This window comes from Salmo salar, chromosome ssa13, assembly GCF_905237065.1.
Source record: "Salmo salar chromosome ssa13, Ssal_v3.1, whole genome shotgun sequence".
Taxonomy (NCBI): Eukaryota; Metazoa; Chordata; class Actinopteri; order Salmoniformes; family Salmonidae; genus Salmo; species Salmo salar.
Window position 1 is genome coordinate 36,447,396 of NC_059454.1, and position 15,269 is coordinate 36,462,664.

General features: G+C 40.7%; 1 protein-coding gene and 1 non-coding gene across 2 annotated transcripts; one reads left to right on the plus strand and one right to left on the minus strand.

Moving 5' to 3' along the window:
• Positions 1–1,707: 1,707 nt before the first annotated feature.
• trnav-uac (transfer RNA valine (anticodon UAC)) lies at positions 1,708–1,783 on the minus strand. The gene has a single exon. It is a non-coding gene; the product is annotated as a tRNA-Val (tRNA).
• A 1,134-nt stretch (positions 1,784–2,917) lies between these two features.
• On the plus strand, positions 2,918–15,269 carry ptpn1 (protein tyrosine phosphatase non-receptor type 1). The gene is made up of 9 exons (XM_014136214.2): positions 2,918–3,199; positions 4,166–4,256; positions 5,533–5,633; positions 6,729–6,827; positions 8,310–8,447; positions 11,728–11,937; positions 12,122–12,283; positions 12,588–12,745; positions 12,873–15,269. Exons 1-9 carry the CDS (start codon positions 3,143–3,145, stop codon positions 13,180–13,182), a joined length of 1,326 nt encoding a protein of 441 aa, XP_013991689.1. The 5' UTR covers positions 2,918–3,142; the 3' UTR covers positions 13,183–15,269.

Consider the following 15,269-nt stretch of genomic DNA (forward strand, 5'->3'; position numbering starts at 1 on the left):
TTTAAACAATGCCACTTTATATAATGTTTACATACCCTACATCACTCATCTCATATGTATATACTGTACTCTATACCATCTACTGCATCTTTCCAATGCCGTTCGGCCATCGCTCATCCATATATTTATATGTACATATTCTTATTCATTCCTTTACACTTGTGTGTATAAGGTAGTTGTTGTGAAATTGTTAGATTACTTCTTAGATATTACTGCATGGTCGGAACTAGAAGCACAAGCCTTTCGCTACTCTCACATTAACATCTGCTAACCATGTGTATGTGACCAATAAAATTTGATTTGATAACACATATGGAATCATGTAGTAATCAAAAAAGTGTTAGTAGCCACCCTTTGTCTTGATGACAGCTTTGCACACTCTTGGCATTCTCTCAACCAGCTTCACGAGGTAGTCACCTGAAATGCATTTAAATTAACAGTTGTGCCTCGTTAAAAGTTATTTTGTGGAATTTCTTTCCTTCTTAATGCATTTCAGCCAATCAGTTGTGTTGTGACAAGGTAGGGCTGGTATACAAAAGATAGCCCTATTTGGTAAAAGACCAAGTCCAAATTATTGCAATAACAGCTTAAATAAGCAAAGAGAAACGACAGTCCATCATTACTTTAAGATGTGAAGGTTCAATGAAGGTCCAATCCAGAAAATGTCAGGAAATTTGAAAAGTTTATTTAAGTGCAGTTGCAAAAACCATCAAGCTCTTTGATGAAAGTGGCTTTTTGATGAAACTGAGGACAGCCACATGAAAGGAAGCCCCAGAGGGGCTGCAGAGGATAAGTTCATTAGAGTTACCAGCCTCAGAAATTGCAGGCAAAATAAATGCTTCACAGTTCAAATAACAGACACATCTCAACATCAACTGTTCAGAGGAGACTGTGTGAATCAAGCCTTCATGGTCGAATTGCTGGCAAGAAACTACTACGAAAGGACACCAATAAGAGGAATAGACTTGCTTGGGCCAAGAAACACTTACAATGGACATTAGACCGGTGGAAATTTGGTCTGATGAGTCCAAATTTGAGATTTTTGGTTCCAACCGCCGTGTCTTTATGAAACGCAGAGTAGGTGAACAGATGATCTCCGCATGTGTGGTTCCCACTGTGAAGTGTGGAGTAGGTGGTGTGATGGTGCTTTGCTGGTGACACTGTCTGTGATTTTATTTAGAATTCTAGGCACACTTAACCAGCATGGCTACCACAGCATTCTGAAATGATACGCCATCCCATCTTGTTTGCACTTAGTGGGACTATAATTTGTTTTTCAACAGGACAATGACCCAACACACCTCCAGGCTGTGTAAGGGCTATTTGACCAAGAAGGAGAGTGATGGAGTGCTGCATCAGATGACTTGGCCACCACAATCACCCGACCTCAACTCAATTGAGATGGTTTGGGATGAGTTGGACTGCAGAATGAAGGAAAAGCAGGCAACAAGTGCTCAGCATATGTAGTAACTCCTTCAAGACTGTTGGAAAAGCATTCCAGGTGAAGCTGGTTGAGAGAATGGCAAGAGTGTGCAAAGATGTCATCAGGGCAAAGGGTGGCTACTTTGAAGAATCTCAAATATAAAATATATTTTGATTTGTTTAAAACTTTTTGGGTTACTACATTTACATTTTAGTCAGACGCGCTTATCCAGAGCGACTTACAGTAGTGAATGCATATATTTCACACCTTTTTTGTTGTTGTACTGGTCCCCCGTGGGAATCGAACCCACAACCCTGGCGTTGTAAACACCATGCTCTACCAACTGAGCCACACAGGACCATACATGATTGCATATTAGTTATTTCATCGTTTTCATGTCTTCACTATTATTCTACAATAGTAAAATAGTCAAATTAAAGAAAAACCCTTGAATGAGTAGGTATGTCCTTTTGACTGGTACTGTATGTGAATGTAATATTTCAGTGTTTTATATTTTATGAACTTGCAAACATTTCTAAAAACCTGTTTTTGCTTTGTCATTATGGGGTATTGTGTGTAGATTTTTTAGGGGGGGAAAAACAATTTCATCCATTTTAGAATACGGCTGTAACATAACAAAATGTGGAAAAAGTCAAGGGGTCTGAACACTTTCCGAATGCACTGTATTTTACAAGATTTTATTAGGATTTCTATAGTCAGAATAAGGACCAGATACTGTTCTTTTCCTTTATCACCTAAAGCTCAATAAGTTAATCTCAAAACAATGAATGACATTTACACATGTAATGATTTCTTAAGACAGAGATTTAACTTTGACTTTAATCATTGTGTTATTTGTAACTCTATTGAAATGGCAGAACATATTTTTTCACGTCAACTTACTAAAACCTTTTGGAATGCATTTCAATACTGAATTACATTATAATGATTATAATGATCGTATTATACCCACTTTAACTTATAATAATGTCAGATTTAGTTTCCTAATGGAGGACATACACGAATAATGTATGTACAACAATTTGATTATTATGCAAAATATAGTCGTTTCTTAAAAACTACCCCTTTGTTTGTAATCTTTTTTAATGAGGTTAGGCTACATTGTCCAAGATATCTTTGAAATTAGTTCAATCTAAACAAGCCCTACGTCTTTATAATAACTTTTGTACTCTGATCCCTGATGAGGCCACTTTGAGTCTTAGTTTTGTTTATTTAAGAAAACGAATATTTTCTATTATGTATTATGCTTTTTCTAGTTGCTGGGTCTGTTTATTAGAACAAGTGTTTTTTTCTTGTACGCAAAATGTTACTATTTGTTTGTGAAAATTCCTGAAAAAATAAAACAAGTAAGATTAACCCATAGGTTTTTGGGGCCTCACCCCCGTTATTTGGACTGGACTGGTTGGCCTCGTTCCTGACAGTTCCGTAAAATACGTTACTCGATTGGCCAATATCAAGAAATGAGGGCGGGGATTAGAGCCACCCAAGGACAGTCTTGATAAGGAGGAGCGTAATGGCGTGTTTCCGGTAAAACCAGGCCGAGAGAGAAAATAGTAACAGTAATCTATGTAGCTACTTAAAATAAAGAACAGTATAGAAAGAGTTGTCCACTTTGTTGGACAACGTCTGTCCAATTTGCCAAACCTTTACAAATAGATATCAATTGGTCGTCGGGAAATAGTCGGCTGTAGCAAGGCAATGGAAGCTGAGTTTCGGAAAATCGATGAACCCGGGAGTTGGAACGCCATTTACCAGGTAACGTTAGGTTCGTCTTGGCAAATCAAGGTGGCTTTGAAGTTTCAAGTTCTGTGTGGCTAGTAGGCTAGATGGTAACATTATTGGTTTACAACGACTTTATTACACGTGTGTCGTGGTTATAAAGTATTATTTCAGATTTATTGTGTACCAATTTTGATACCCTAGCCAGCTAACTAGATTACCTTGTTCCGATTTTTTTTAATGACCAAATCTCCTCTGCTGTCCTAGCAAACCCCACTGTTTCGAATGATACAGTTGTAAAAATCGAGTAGGCCATGTAGCGCAGGTTGTCACATTTGTAACGTTTACCTGCACCTTGTTGATACATTGTAACAGATTAATGTTGTTACATTGATAGTCATTGACTGAGTCATTGATAGTTAAATGTAGACAGATTCCCCTACTTACTCCATTCTACAGTTCAGCCATCATGAATGTTACTACAAAAAGGGGCACACCACAATTGCAATCACATTTATCTAACTAACACATCTAGTAACTATTAGAATACTCTGCATTACAGACATTGCCTAAACGTGACTGTGTCCAAGATGTGTCATATTTGAGAATAATGTGGTGGATGACAATTATCTATTATAGTGTCAGCATCATTTGTGAAACTGCAGGCTACAATTTGGTTCAGGAAAATATCCTTTAGATGGCATATTAAGAGTAGATACCCAAAGTATCCTGTTGTTGTGTTGTAAAGAACGACCGTAGTTTTAGGAAATGGTATTTGAACATCAAGAAACACAGAAACATCCAGACACACCATAAATCTGCACAGTAATACATGCTCATTAAGACCCAGCTAGAGTTGAAACTAGTTGTAATAAACAGAGCACCTTTTGGGAGAATACCAGTGAGAGCGCAACCATAGGAAAAACCATTTGTCTCCCAAAACAAAGATCTCTCCCAAGTTAAGAAATTAAGTTTGAATGTATTGTTGTTTTTTGCTCTCAGGAAATCCGTCAGCAATCAAGTGAGCTGCCCTGCAAACTTGCCAAATTACCTGAAAACAAAACTCGGAATCGCTACAGAGATGTCAGCCCATGTAAGTTTTGTACTCTTGACTCCATATAGAGGAATGAGGATTGAGCTGCTGAGATTCCTCGTTCTAGATACAAATAAAATAAAATGTTATTAGTCACATGCGCCGAATAAAACAGATGTAGGCCTTATATAGTGAAATGCTTACTTACGAGCCCCTAACCAACAATGCAGTAATAAAAATTAAAAAAATAAGAAATAAAATTAACAAGTAATTAAAGGGCAGCAGTAAAATATATAGAGAGGTCCTGGATGGCAGGAAGCTTGTCCCCAGTGATGTACTGGGCCGTACGCACTACCCTCTGTAGAGCCTTGCAGTCGGAGGGTGAGCAGTTGCCATAACAGGCAGTGATGCAACCAGTCAGGATGCTCTCGATGGTGCAGCTGTAGAACCTTTTGAGGATCTGAGGACCCACGCCAAATCTTTTCAGTCTCCTGAGGGGGAATAGGTTTTGTCATGCGCTCTTCGCGACTGTCTTGTTGTGCTTGGACCATGTTAGTTTGTTGGTGATGTGGACACCAAGGAACTTGAATCTCTACAGAAGCATAACATAAGATAAAAACATGCCAATAACACAATAATAACAGGCATTTGATAATAATACAGTTTCTAATAAAGTTGATGCATTATGCAGGACAGCTTTTGATACCTGCACAATTTTCTCTTCAAAATCAACACTGTTCTTGTATTTAGGTGATATATACTGTGACTGAACCGTGTTAAGCTGTAGTCTTTGAAACATCTCATGTATGGCAAAAGATGGATCTTTCAAGGTCAGATTCCTCAGAAGCAGTTCAACAGAACAAGCTTTTAAAGTATATATTTTTAATCTTCCTTCATGGTAACTCGACACAGCAAAGCTGTTGTCGTTTCCTCTTTTCACAAAGATGCAAAAACCAAACCTAAACCCTATGGGACGGACCAGTCACATGTCAACCAGGGTGTCCATATGTTCTTGTTTCCTGGTTTGAGGTAAAGTGAAACAGCCATACACTAGACTCGAAGTATTTTAAATCTTGGCAATTTACTTTAGTCCCATTCCAACTCTATCTTTTGATTTAGATTAGAAGAAAGAGATAGTATTTCCTGTTTAGTTGAATGGATTAGAACATGGGAGAGGAAATAAACACTGCTGTGTTTCAGTCACAGATAGACCTGTTGGATGTACTGTACAAATGTCTCTTGAGAACTGACTCTCTAAACAGAAGTCCCTTAGGATATTACAAATTGCAAAGTCAAAAGGGTTTTCTTTTCATCAAAGTTCTTTCATTCTCTGCAGTTGACCACAGCCGAATCCGCCTGCAACTGGGTGCGAATGACTACATTAACGCCAGCCTAATTTCTGTAGACGAGGCACAGAGAAGCTACATTCTTACTCAGGTTTGTACTCTCTGGCTTTTGTACTCTGGGCTAGAAGGTTGTGAGAGTAAATTGTTGTCTATATGTCAAGAGATCACAGCAATTTTACTTGGTTCAGAATGTCCGACTTCTAATTTAGAAAGACAGCAACAGCACAGTGACAACAAACATCCAAACATGACAATAAACAACATCTAGCAAACCCTTCAAAAGTAAGCCGGGCATCCTGTGTGACCTGGCTTGGGGGGGTACAGTTTATAAACATGTATACAATTGATATAGGGCGCGTTCGTAAATTCACTCTGGCTATCTATTCCGATTTTAGAGCACTCTTGTCTGAGTGTGCCAGAGCGCAGAATAACTGATGAATTTACGAACGCTCAATACCCGTTGAATATGGCCGGTGTCAGTAAGCATTGTCAAAAAAAGCTTACTTCAATTGTTGCCAGCAGCACAGTTACAGTCACCAACTCTATGGATAACATGACAACAGCCTAACCAGCTCTGCTAGGCAATTAAAATGGTTATAGTGAGGTGTTCTCTCATTTATGTCTGGAAGTAGCTAACAAGCTAGCTAACTTTAGGATCAACCCTACTCCTCGGTCAGAGCATCCAGTGTGCGCTCTAAACGCTCCGAGATCGAAACGCTCTGAATTTACCAACGGACAATCTGACAAAGCTCTCTGGCACTCAGAGTCAATTTACGAACGCACCCACAGTAGACTATGCTCTCTGGTTTATATATGTTCTTATAATGTCCCAAAGACCCTCTAGTCCATTGTCATAGTCCTGGAGGTCTGATTCCGCTCATTCCATAGTCATGAAGTCCTTTAACCAAATGTCCATGCTGAAGCACTGAGGTTTACATATTTTCTAAGATGTACACTCACTGAGGTTTCATTTTAGGATTGTGTAAAAGTGCCACTGTCTTGAATGCCATGATATCTATATCAAAAGTGGGTAACACGTCATTTGAATCTTCACCAACATGCTCCTTCTACGGGTAGCCGGTCACATTTATTACTGATTGACGTAAAAAGAACGGATGAGAGATGCTTGCAGCATAACTTTGGGTTGTTTCTAACAATACCTCCTCCCCCTCTTCTTATTCCAAAGGGACCCCTTCCAAACACATGTGGTCACTTCTGGGAGATGGTTTGGGAGCAGGGGACCATGGGAGTGGTGATGCTGAACCGTGTCATTGAGAAAGGATCTGTGAGTATATCAATGATTATTATTAGTATTTCATTCATATGATCTGCCTTGAATATTGAACCTCATTAGCCACTATGGGCCTCCAGTTAGAGAGCGCTACTCTGTTTAAGTAAGACAGAGGGGCAATGGAAAGTGGGTCACATAAGGGCCTTTCCTCTTCCTATCTCAAAATATCAATATTATACAGTACCAGTCAATAGTTTGGACACACCCACTCATTCCAGGGTTTTTCTTTATTTTTACTATTTTCTACATTTTAGAATACTAGTAAAGACAACAAAACTATGAAATAACACCTATGGAATCATGTAACCAAAAAAGTGTTAAACAAATCAAAATATATTTTATATTTGAGATTCTTCGAAGTAGCCACCCTTTGCCTTGATGACAGCTTTGCACACTCTTGGCATTCTGTTAACCAGCTTCATGAGGTAGTCACCTGGAATGCATTTCAAGGACTTTGAAAGTTACTTCAAGTGCAGTCGCAAAAACCATCATGCGATACGATGAAACTAGCTCTCATGAGGACCACCAGAGTTACCTCTGCTGCAGAGGATAAGTTCATTAGAGTTACCAGCCTCAGGAAATGCAGCCCTCAGACAAATCAACATCAACTGTTCAGAGGAGACTGCGTGAATCAGGCCTTCATGGTCCAATTGCTGCAAAGAATCCACTACTAAAGGTCACCAATAAGATGGACATTTAGACCGGTGGAAATCTGTCCTTTGGTCTGATGAGTCCAAATTTGATATTTTTGGTTCCAACTGCCGTGTCTTTGTGAAACACAGAGTAGGTGAACGGATTATCTCTGCATGTTTGGAGGTGTGATGGTGTCGGGGTGCTTTGCTGGTGACACGGTCAGTGATTTATTTAGAATTCAAGGCACACTTAACCAGCATGGCTAACACAGCATTCTGCAGCGATACGCCATCCCATCTAGTTTGCGGTTAGCAGGACTTTAATTTGTTGATCAACAGGACAATGACCCAACACACCTCCAGGGTGTGTAAGGGCTATTTGAAAAAGAAGGAGCGTGATGGAGTGCTGCATCAGATGACCTGGCCTCCACAATCACCCCACCTCAACCCAATTGAGATGGTTTGGGATGAGTTGGACCACAGACTGAAGGAAAAGCAGGCAACAAGTGCTCAGCATATGTAGGAACTCTCAAGATTGTTGGAAATGTATTCTAGGTGAAGCTGGTTGAGAGAATGCCAAGAGTGTGTAAAGCTGTCACCAAGGCAAAGGGTGGCTACTTTGAAGAATCTCAAATATATTTAGATGTAACACTTTTTTGGTTACTTCATGATTCCATATGTGTTATTTCATAGTTTTGACATCTTCACTATTATTCTACAATGTAGAAAATAGGAAAAAAATTAAGAAAAACCATTGAATGAGTAGGTGTGTCCAAACTTTTGACTGGTACTGTACATATTCAATGTAAACATCCCTATCAGATGTATGCACTTCTGTTTTCAGGTGAAGTGTGCACAGTACTGGCCACCTAGAGAGGAGAGGGAGGCGATCTTTGAAGACACAAATTTCAAGCTTACACTTGTTTCAGAAGACATTAAGTCTTACTACACTGTCCGTCAGCTGGAGCTGGAAAATCTGTCGGTAAGATTCCTCTTCCTCTTTGTGCCCTCTTCTGTTCTCCTCAGATTTATCCACCCATAGAACCAGTGGACCCCAACACAGCATCCTGTTATGATTTTTAATTAAATACTTATACATAAAAACAAACATTGAACAAATGGTTACACTTTGTGTTACAGTGCTATTTTCACTGATCTGCAGTGCCCTCCATAATTGTTGGGACAGTGAATCATTTTTTTCTTCTTTTGGCTGTATACTTCAAACGTTTGAATTTGAAACCAAACAATGACTATGAGGTTAAAGTGCACACTCTCAGCTTTAATTTGAGGGTATTTTCATCCATATCTGGTTAACCGTTTAGACATTACAGCACTTTTTGTGCATGATCTCCCCCCATTTTAGGGGAGCAAAGGTATTAGGACAAATTCACTTACAGTACCAGTCAAAAGTTTAGACACACCTACAGTACTCATTCCAGGGTTTTTCTTTATTTTTACTATATTCTACATTGTAGGATAATAGTGAAGACATCAAAACTATGAAATAACACATATGGAATCATGTAGTAACCAAAAAAGTGTTAAACAAATCTTATTTTTTTTATTCTTCAAAGTAGCCACCATTTGCCTTGACGACAGCTTTGCACATTCTTGGCATTCTCTCAACCAGCTGCTTAAGGTAGTCACCTGGAATACATTTAAATTAACAGTTGTGCCTTGTTAAAAGTTCATTTGTGCAATTTCTTTCCTTCTTAATGTGTTTGAGCCATTAAGTTGTGTTTTGACAAGGTAGGGGTGGTATACAGAAGATAGCCCTATTTGGTAAAAGACCAAGTCCATATTATGGCAAGAACAGCTCAAATAAGCAAACAGAAACGACAGTCCATCATTACTTTAAGACATGAAGGTCAGTCAATCTGGAAAACTTCAAAAAATGTGAACGTTTCTTCAAGTGCAGTCGCTAAAACCAAGCGCTATGATGAACCTGCCTCTCATGAGGACTGCCACAGGAAAGGAAGACCCAAAGTTACCTATGCTGCAAAGAATAAATTGATTAGAAGTAACTGCACCTCAGATTGCAGCCCAAATAAATACTTCAGAGTTCAAGTAACACACATCTCAACATCAACTTTTCAGAGGAGACTGCGTGAATCAGGCCTTCATGGTCGAATTGCTGCAAAGAAACCACTACTGAAGGACACCAATAATAAGAAGAGACTTGCGTGGGCCAAGAAACACGATCAATGGACATTAGACCGGTGTCCTTTGGTCTGATGAGTCCAAATTTTAGATTTTTGGTTCCAACCTTCGTGTTTTTGTGAGACACAGAGTAGGTGAACGGATGATTTCAGCATGTGTAGTTCCCACAGTGAAGCATGGAGGAGGAGGTTTGATGATGTGGGGTTGCTTTGCTGGGGATACTGTCTGTGATTTATTTAGAATTCAAGGCACACTTAACCAGCATGGCTACCACAGCATTCTGCAGCGAAATGCCATCCCATCTGGTTTGTGCTTAGTGGGACTATCATTTTTTTCCAACAGGACAATGACCCAAAACACACATCCAGGCTGTGTAAGGGCTATTTGACAAAGAAGGAGAGCGATGGAGTGCTACATCAGTCACCATCAATCACCTGACCTCAACACAATTGAGGTGATTTGGGATGAGTTGGACCGCAGAGTGAAGAAAAAGCAGCCAACAAGCGCTCAGTATATGTGGGAACTCCTTCAAGACTGTTGGAAAAGCCTTCCTCATGAAGCTGGTTGAGAGAATGCCAAGAGTGTGCAAAGCTGTCATCAAGGCAAAGGGTGGCAACTTTGACAAATCTAAAATATATTTTGATTTCTTGAACACTATTTTTGGTTACTACATGATTCCATATGTGTTATTTCATAGTGTTGATGTCTTTGTTATTATTCTTCAATGTAGAAAATTGTAAAAATGAAGAAAACCCTTGAATGAGTAGGTGTGTCCAAACTTTTGACTGGTACTGTATATGTGTGTGGAAGTAGTAAAAAGTTAAGTATTTGTTCCCATATTCATAGCACGCAATGACTAGATCAAGCTTGTGACAAATTTGTTGGATGCATTTGCTGTTTGTTTTGGTTGTGTTTCAGATGTTCCCAACATAAATTAATTGCAAATAACGTACTGTGTCATTTGAGTGACTTTTATTGTAAAAAGGAATAGAATATGTTTCTAAACACTATCATGATGACGGATAATCCTGAATAAATTAGAAAGTTAGACGCAGAAATATCCTAACCCCAAAAATATACCCTGTTATTGTAATGGTGAGAGGTTAGCATGTCTTGGGGGTATGGTATTTGTGTATATACACTCAGTGGACATTATTTGGTACACCCATCCCCCAAGGCACCTAATGTGTGCCAGGACAACATTCCCCACACCATTACACCACCGCCACCAGCCTGTACCGTTGACACAGGCAGGATGGGGCCATGGACTCATGCTGCTTATGCCAAATACTGACCCTGTCATCAGCATGACACAACGGGAACTGGGATTCGTCGGACCAGGCCCCGCCCAAAATTGTCCAGTGTTGGTGATCGCGTTCTCACTGGAGCCGCTTCTTCTTGTTTTTAGCTGATAGGAGTTGAACCCGGTGTGTTAGTCTGCTGCAATAGCCCATCTGTGACAAGAATCGATGTGTTGTACGTTCCAAGATGCTGTTCTACACACTATTGTCATACTGCATCATTATTTGCCTGTTTTGAGGCCCGCCTGTTAGCTTGCACGATTCTTGCGATTCTCTTTCGACCTCTCATCAACGAGCTGTTTTCGCCCACAGGACTGCCGCTGACTGGCTGTTTTTTTGTTTGTCGCACCATTCTCTGTAAACCCTAGATACTCGTGCGTGAAAAGCCCAGGAAGCCGGACATTTCTGAGATACTGGGACCTGACGATCATACTATGCTCAAAGTCACTTAGGTCACTTGTTTTGCTCATTCTAATGTTCAAGTGAACAGTAACTGAATGCCCCGACGCCGATGCCTCCTGCTTTATATAGGCCACGGCCACGTGGACCATTTTTGTGAATGGGGGTGGTGTACCTAATAAAGTGTTTCGAAGCAGCTTCGATGGGTTTATGACATCCGTATACAAGCAACGGGTTTATGACTTCCTTCTACAAGCAACTCCGGACTATCACGTTCCAAAGTCATTTCTAACATTACCTTCTTTTTTTTTTACTTGTTCATACTTGTTATGATGGGGCAATACAGCAATCGATATCTCTGTTCTATTTTATGCTTATTCTGTTTATTTGTCCTTCTTACAGACTCTGGAAACTAGAGAGATCCTACATTTTCACTACACCACCTGGCCTGACTTTGGGGTGCCTGAATCTCCAGCCTCCTTCCTCAACTTCCTGTTTAAGGTGCGGGAGTCTGGGTGCCTCAACTCTGACAAGGGGCCTGTGGTGGTGCACTGCAGCGCAGGCATCGGCCGCTCTGGAACCTTCTGTCTCGTCGACACCTGCCTCTTACTGGTCAGTACTGGACTGGGAATTCCATTAGAAATGTCAAACTTTATTCCTCCTACAAGGGGAAATTGTGAAAATGTGGTATTGAGAATGAGTTGTGCATTCTCTGGCTTTATGAAGAGTCATAACTTCATGCCAGGTTATTATTTATTGTTTTGTAACTAACTGTCTGTGACATTTCTGATTGCAGATGTCCATGCGCAAAGACCCATCAACTGTGCGCATTCGTGACGTGCTGCTGGAGATGCGACGCTATCGGATGGGCCTGATTCAGACCGCTGACCAACTCAGATTTTCCTACCTCGCTGTTATTGAAGGTGCCAAGTGCATCATGGGAGACACATCGTTGCAGGTAAATTCAATTTCTCTTTTAGTTGCTGCCATGAACCAAAGTGTTATAGTAGATCATGCAAGCACATCCAAATTTGGTCTCCTTGTTGGCCACAGAATGCTGTTATACTTGTCCTCTAATGAAAAATTGAATAAGGCTAATTAGGTTAAGTGTTTATTTGAATAGTTTGGATTTGGGCAGCCCTAACTAGATGTAGAGGTCTCTCCTCATAATGTACGGTAAAAGGTCATAGCTATTCTCTTCTCTGTAAAGCCTTTGAATGTTTAAATAATACCCATATCAATTCTTAAATGTTTACGTTAAGGAGTCGTGGAAAGAGCTCTCCAACGAAGAGGATGTTCCTCCAGAGTTCACCCCTCCCCCGCCCCACTCCCGACCCCAAGGTCCAATCAACGGCACGGTTGAACCTTCCTTCTTTCCTGAAGAGATTGTTGTTGCGCAGAATAATTTCCACACTCGCAGGTAAATAAGATCAGCTCAATAGACATTTTTAGCAATCTAGACTTCATATATGCAATATTTAATATCCCCTATCTCTCTGTCGTCGTCGTCCACCCCCCCCCCTGAATATCTCTCTCTCCTATGGTAGTGCCCCACCAGAAACTGAACTGCGATGGAGGGGCGGTGGTGATGGTGCTACCTCCCAGTCTCCCACTGTCCCCGCTGATCAACCTGGCGGCCAGGTGGGAAGCAAAGAACCAGATCCCAAAGCTCTGATGGAACCACACCAGCTGCATGAGACTGAAACACAACAGGGGCTGAACCAGGACCAGGCAGCAGCAGCAGGAGATGACAGCCTTGAGGCTCAGGGTGCCTGGACCCCCCTGCTGGCCAACATGTGCCTCTGCACTGCCCTGGCCCTGGGTGCTTACATCTGTTACCGGGCCTGTTTCCACTGATCTCCTCTACCCTCCTCCCTCTCTTGCTCCTCCCTTTCTCTTGTCAGTTTTTTTGCAGGGTGAACTGGGCGAGTGGATTGTTTGGATTTCAGCAAATTGATTGATTCAGACTCACTCACTTGTTTTCTTAACAGAGCGTGAGTGTGGGAGGAAGGGACTGCCCCTTTTCCCTTGTCACCCACCGTAGCTCCCATATGAACTGTCAGTTTGGACTCTCAGGACCTCCATTTTCAGGTGTCACATCCCAAATACAGGTGTTGATTTAAAAACAAATGAGTGAACAACAATTTTTCATTATAGTCGTCAGTAAAGGAAGGTGTGTGTTTGTTCCTGTGTTCTGTGAGCTGAATGGTTTACTAGTTGACCCTACCAACATACATGCACCCTCTATTCAGTTACCAAATGGCACACTCATAAGTGTTCTTCCATTTCAGCCTTTGCAAATAATGTCCATTGGCTATTCACCTTTCTCTACCAAATAGTTATTTCAATCCAGCTCTTCAAATAAAAAATTGGTCAAGAGGAGTTATTCAGTGCTTGATTTGTGGCAACCCTGCAGTGCCAACGTAATGATTTGCTGCAGAGACGTTAGTAAAAAGAAAACAGCCAAATGTAATTTTTCTCCTTGAGATGATTGGGCAGTATTATACCCAGGAGTAAGCTGAGACTAGGGGGTGGCCACTGAGAAAGAGACTGCCCTCCCTGCCTTCCACTGGTTGAGTGGTGCATACAGTGGGTCATTTACAGGCCACAAGAGAGCTCCCTACCACTGCCCCGTTTAGGGCCTTTTGGCTAGAGCTACGTGAGTGAGTGAGTGAGTGAGTGAGTGAGTGAGTGAGTGAGTGAGTGAGTGAGTGAGTGAGTGAGTGAGTGAGTGAGTGAGTGAGTGAGTGAGTGAGTGAGTGAGTGAGTGAGTGAGTGAGTTTAGTGAGAGTGTTCAGCTTTCTACTGATGCTTGATTTCTATCTGCTGTCTTAGTGGAAAACATCACATGTTAATAATATAAGTCATATTTGAAATGTATTCTCGATTGATTCCTGGCCCTTTTCTCTCCCACCACGTATTCGTTCCTAACTTGACATTTAAGCAAGAGTGTCTTGTTGATAATGTGCTTTGAATGGAAATGCCACACACATGTATTGAGCTGTTCTGGCTGGCCTAGTTTGAGACGCTGTATTCACATTTAGCCTGTTTCAAAAAGTGGTTCCAGCTAACGCTGATGTACAAATTCCAAAATGAGTCTCCAATGATTTCGCAACAATTTGTTATTGTTGTCAAACCTATTAAATATATCATTCAGGGATAGTGACTTCTTGCTGTCACCACATTGGATGAATAATGCAGAAGCAATTCATGCTAAAGAAACAAAGTGAATGTGTAAGGAGGAGGGGAATGCATCAGGTGAGCGTTGCATAGTAATTAAAGAGCAGGCATCTGAACACAGGAGGCTGCATTAACGCACAAAAATGCCAGCTCAGCCTACTATATGGAGACACAGACAGCAGCTAACCCTACGCTCCCTTCGCTAGCAATACAAATACTTTATATTGACCTTTATTTTCCCATCCTCTGACAGCTAAACCCATCCTGCCTGTATGGACAGGGAGCCTGGGGTCTCAAACCAACCAACAAACACCAGCACATGGAATAAAACACTGTAGTGGTGATCAGTTATATTATGTTATGGCATGGGACTGTGCTGTTAAGTTTGTTCTTATTACTTTTTTCCCACATAAACATCCTGCAGTTTTGAATAAACAGGTTTTTAATGAGATTAGTTCAACTGCTCGTTTAATTTACTTTAGTGACTCAAAAAGAACTATTTACTTCCTGAGTCCAACAGCTGTACTTTTTCTCTAGAATGTATGAAATCCTACCCAAGGACACACCCTCTGGATACATTTTCCAGATCAGGTTTCATTGAGCTGGCTTTTTTTTTTTTTTTTATCCATCATTGTATTCCTTTTTTAATAAAAAAAAATGTACTGCTGATTTGTTCTAGTTTTTGGATCTGAGTCAATTGTAAGATTTTATTTTATCAGACTGAATTCTGAACAAAGGCTGTGGTAATAAAATCAGTCTCTGTA

Excerpts from the sequence above, each read along its gene's own strand:
- ptpn1 (XM_014136214.2), top strand. The coding sequence starts at position 3,143 with ATGGAAGCTGAGTTTCGGAAAATCGATGAACCCGGGAGTTGGAACGCC. Across the intron at positions 3,200-4,165 it reads GTTGGAACGCCATTTACCAG|GAAATCCGTCAGCAATCAAG; the intron begins GTAACGTTAGGT and ends TTTTGCTCTCAG. Across the intron at positions 4,257-5,532 it reads CTACAGAGATGTCAGCCCAT|TTGACCACAGCCGAATCCGC; the intron begins GTAAGTTTTGTA and ends CATTCTCTGCAG.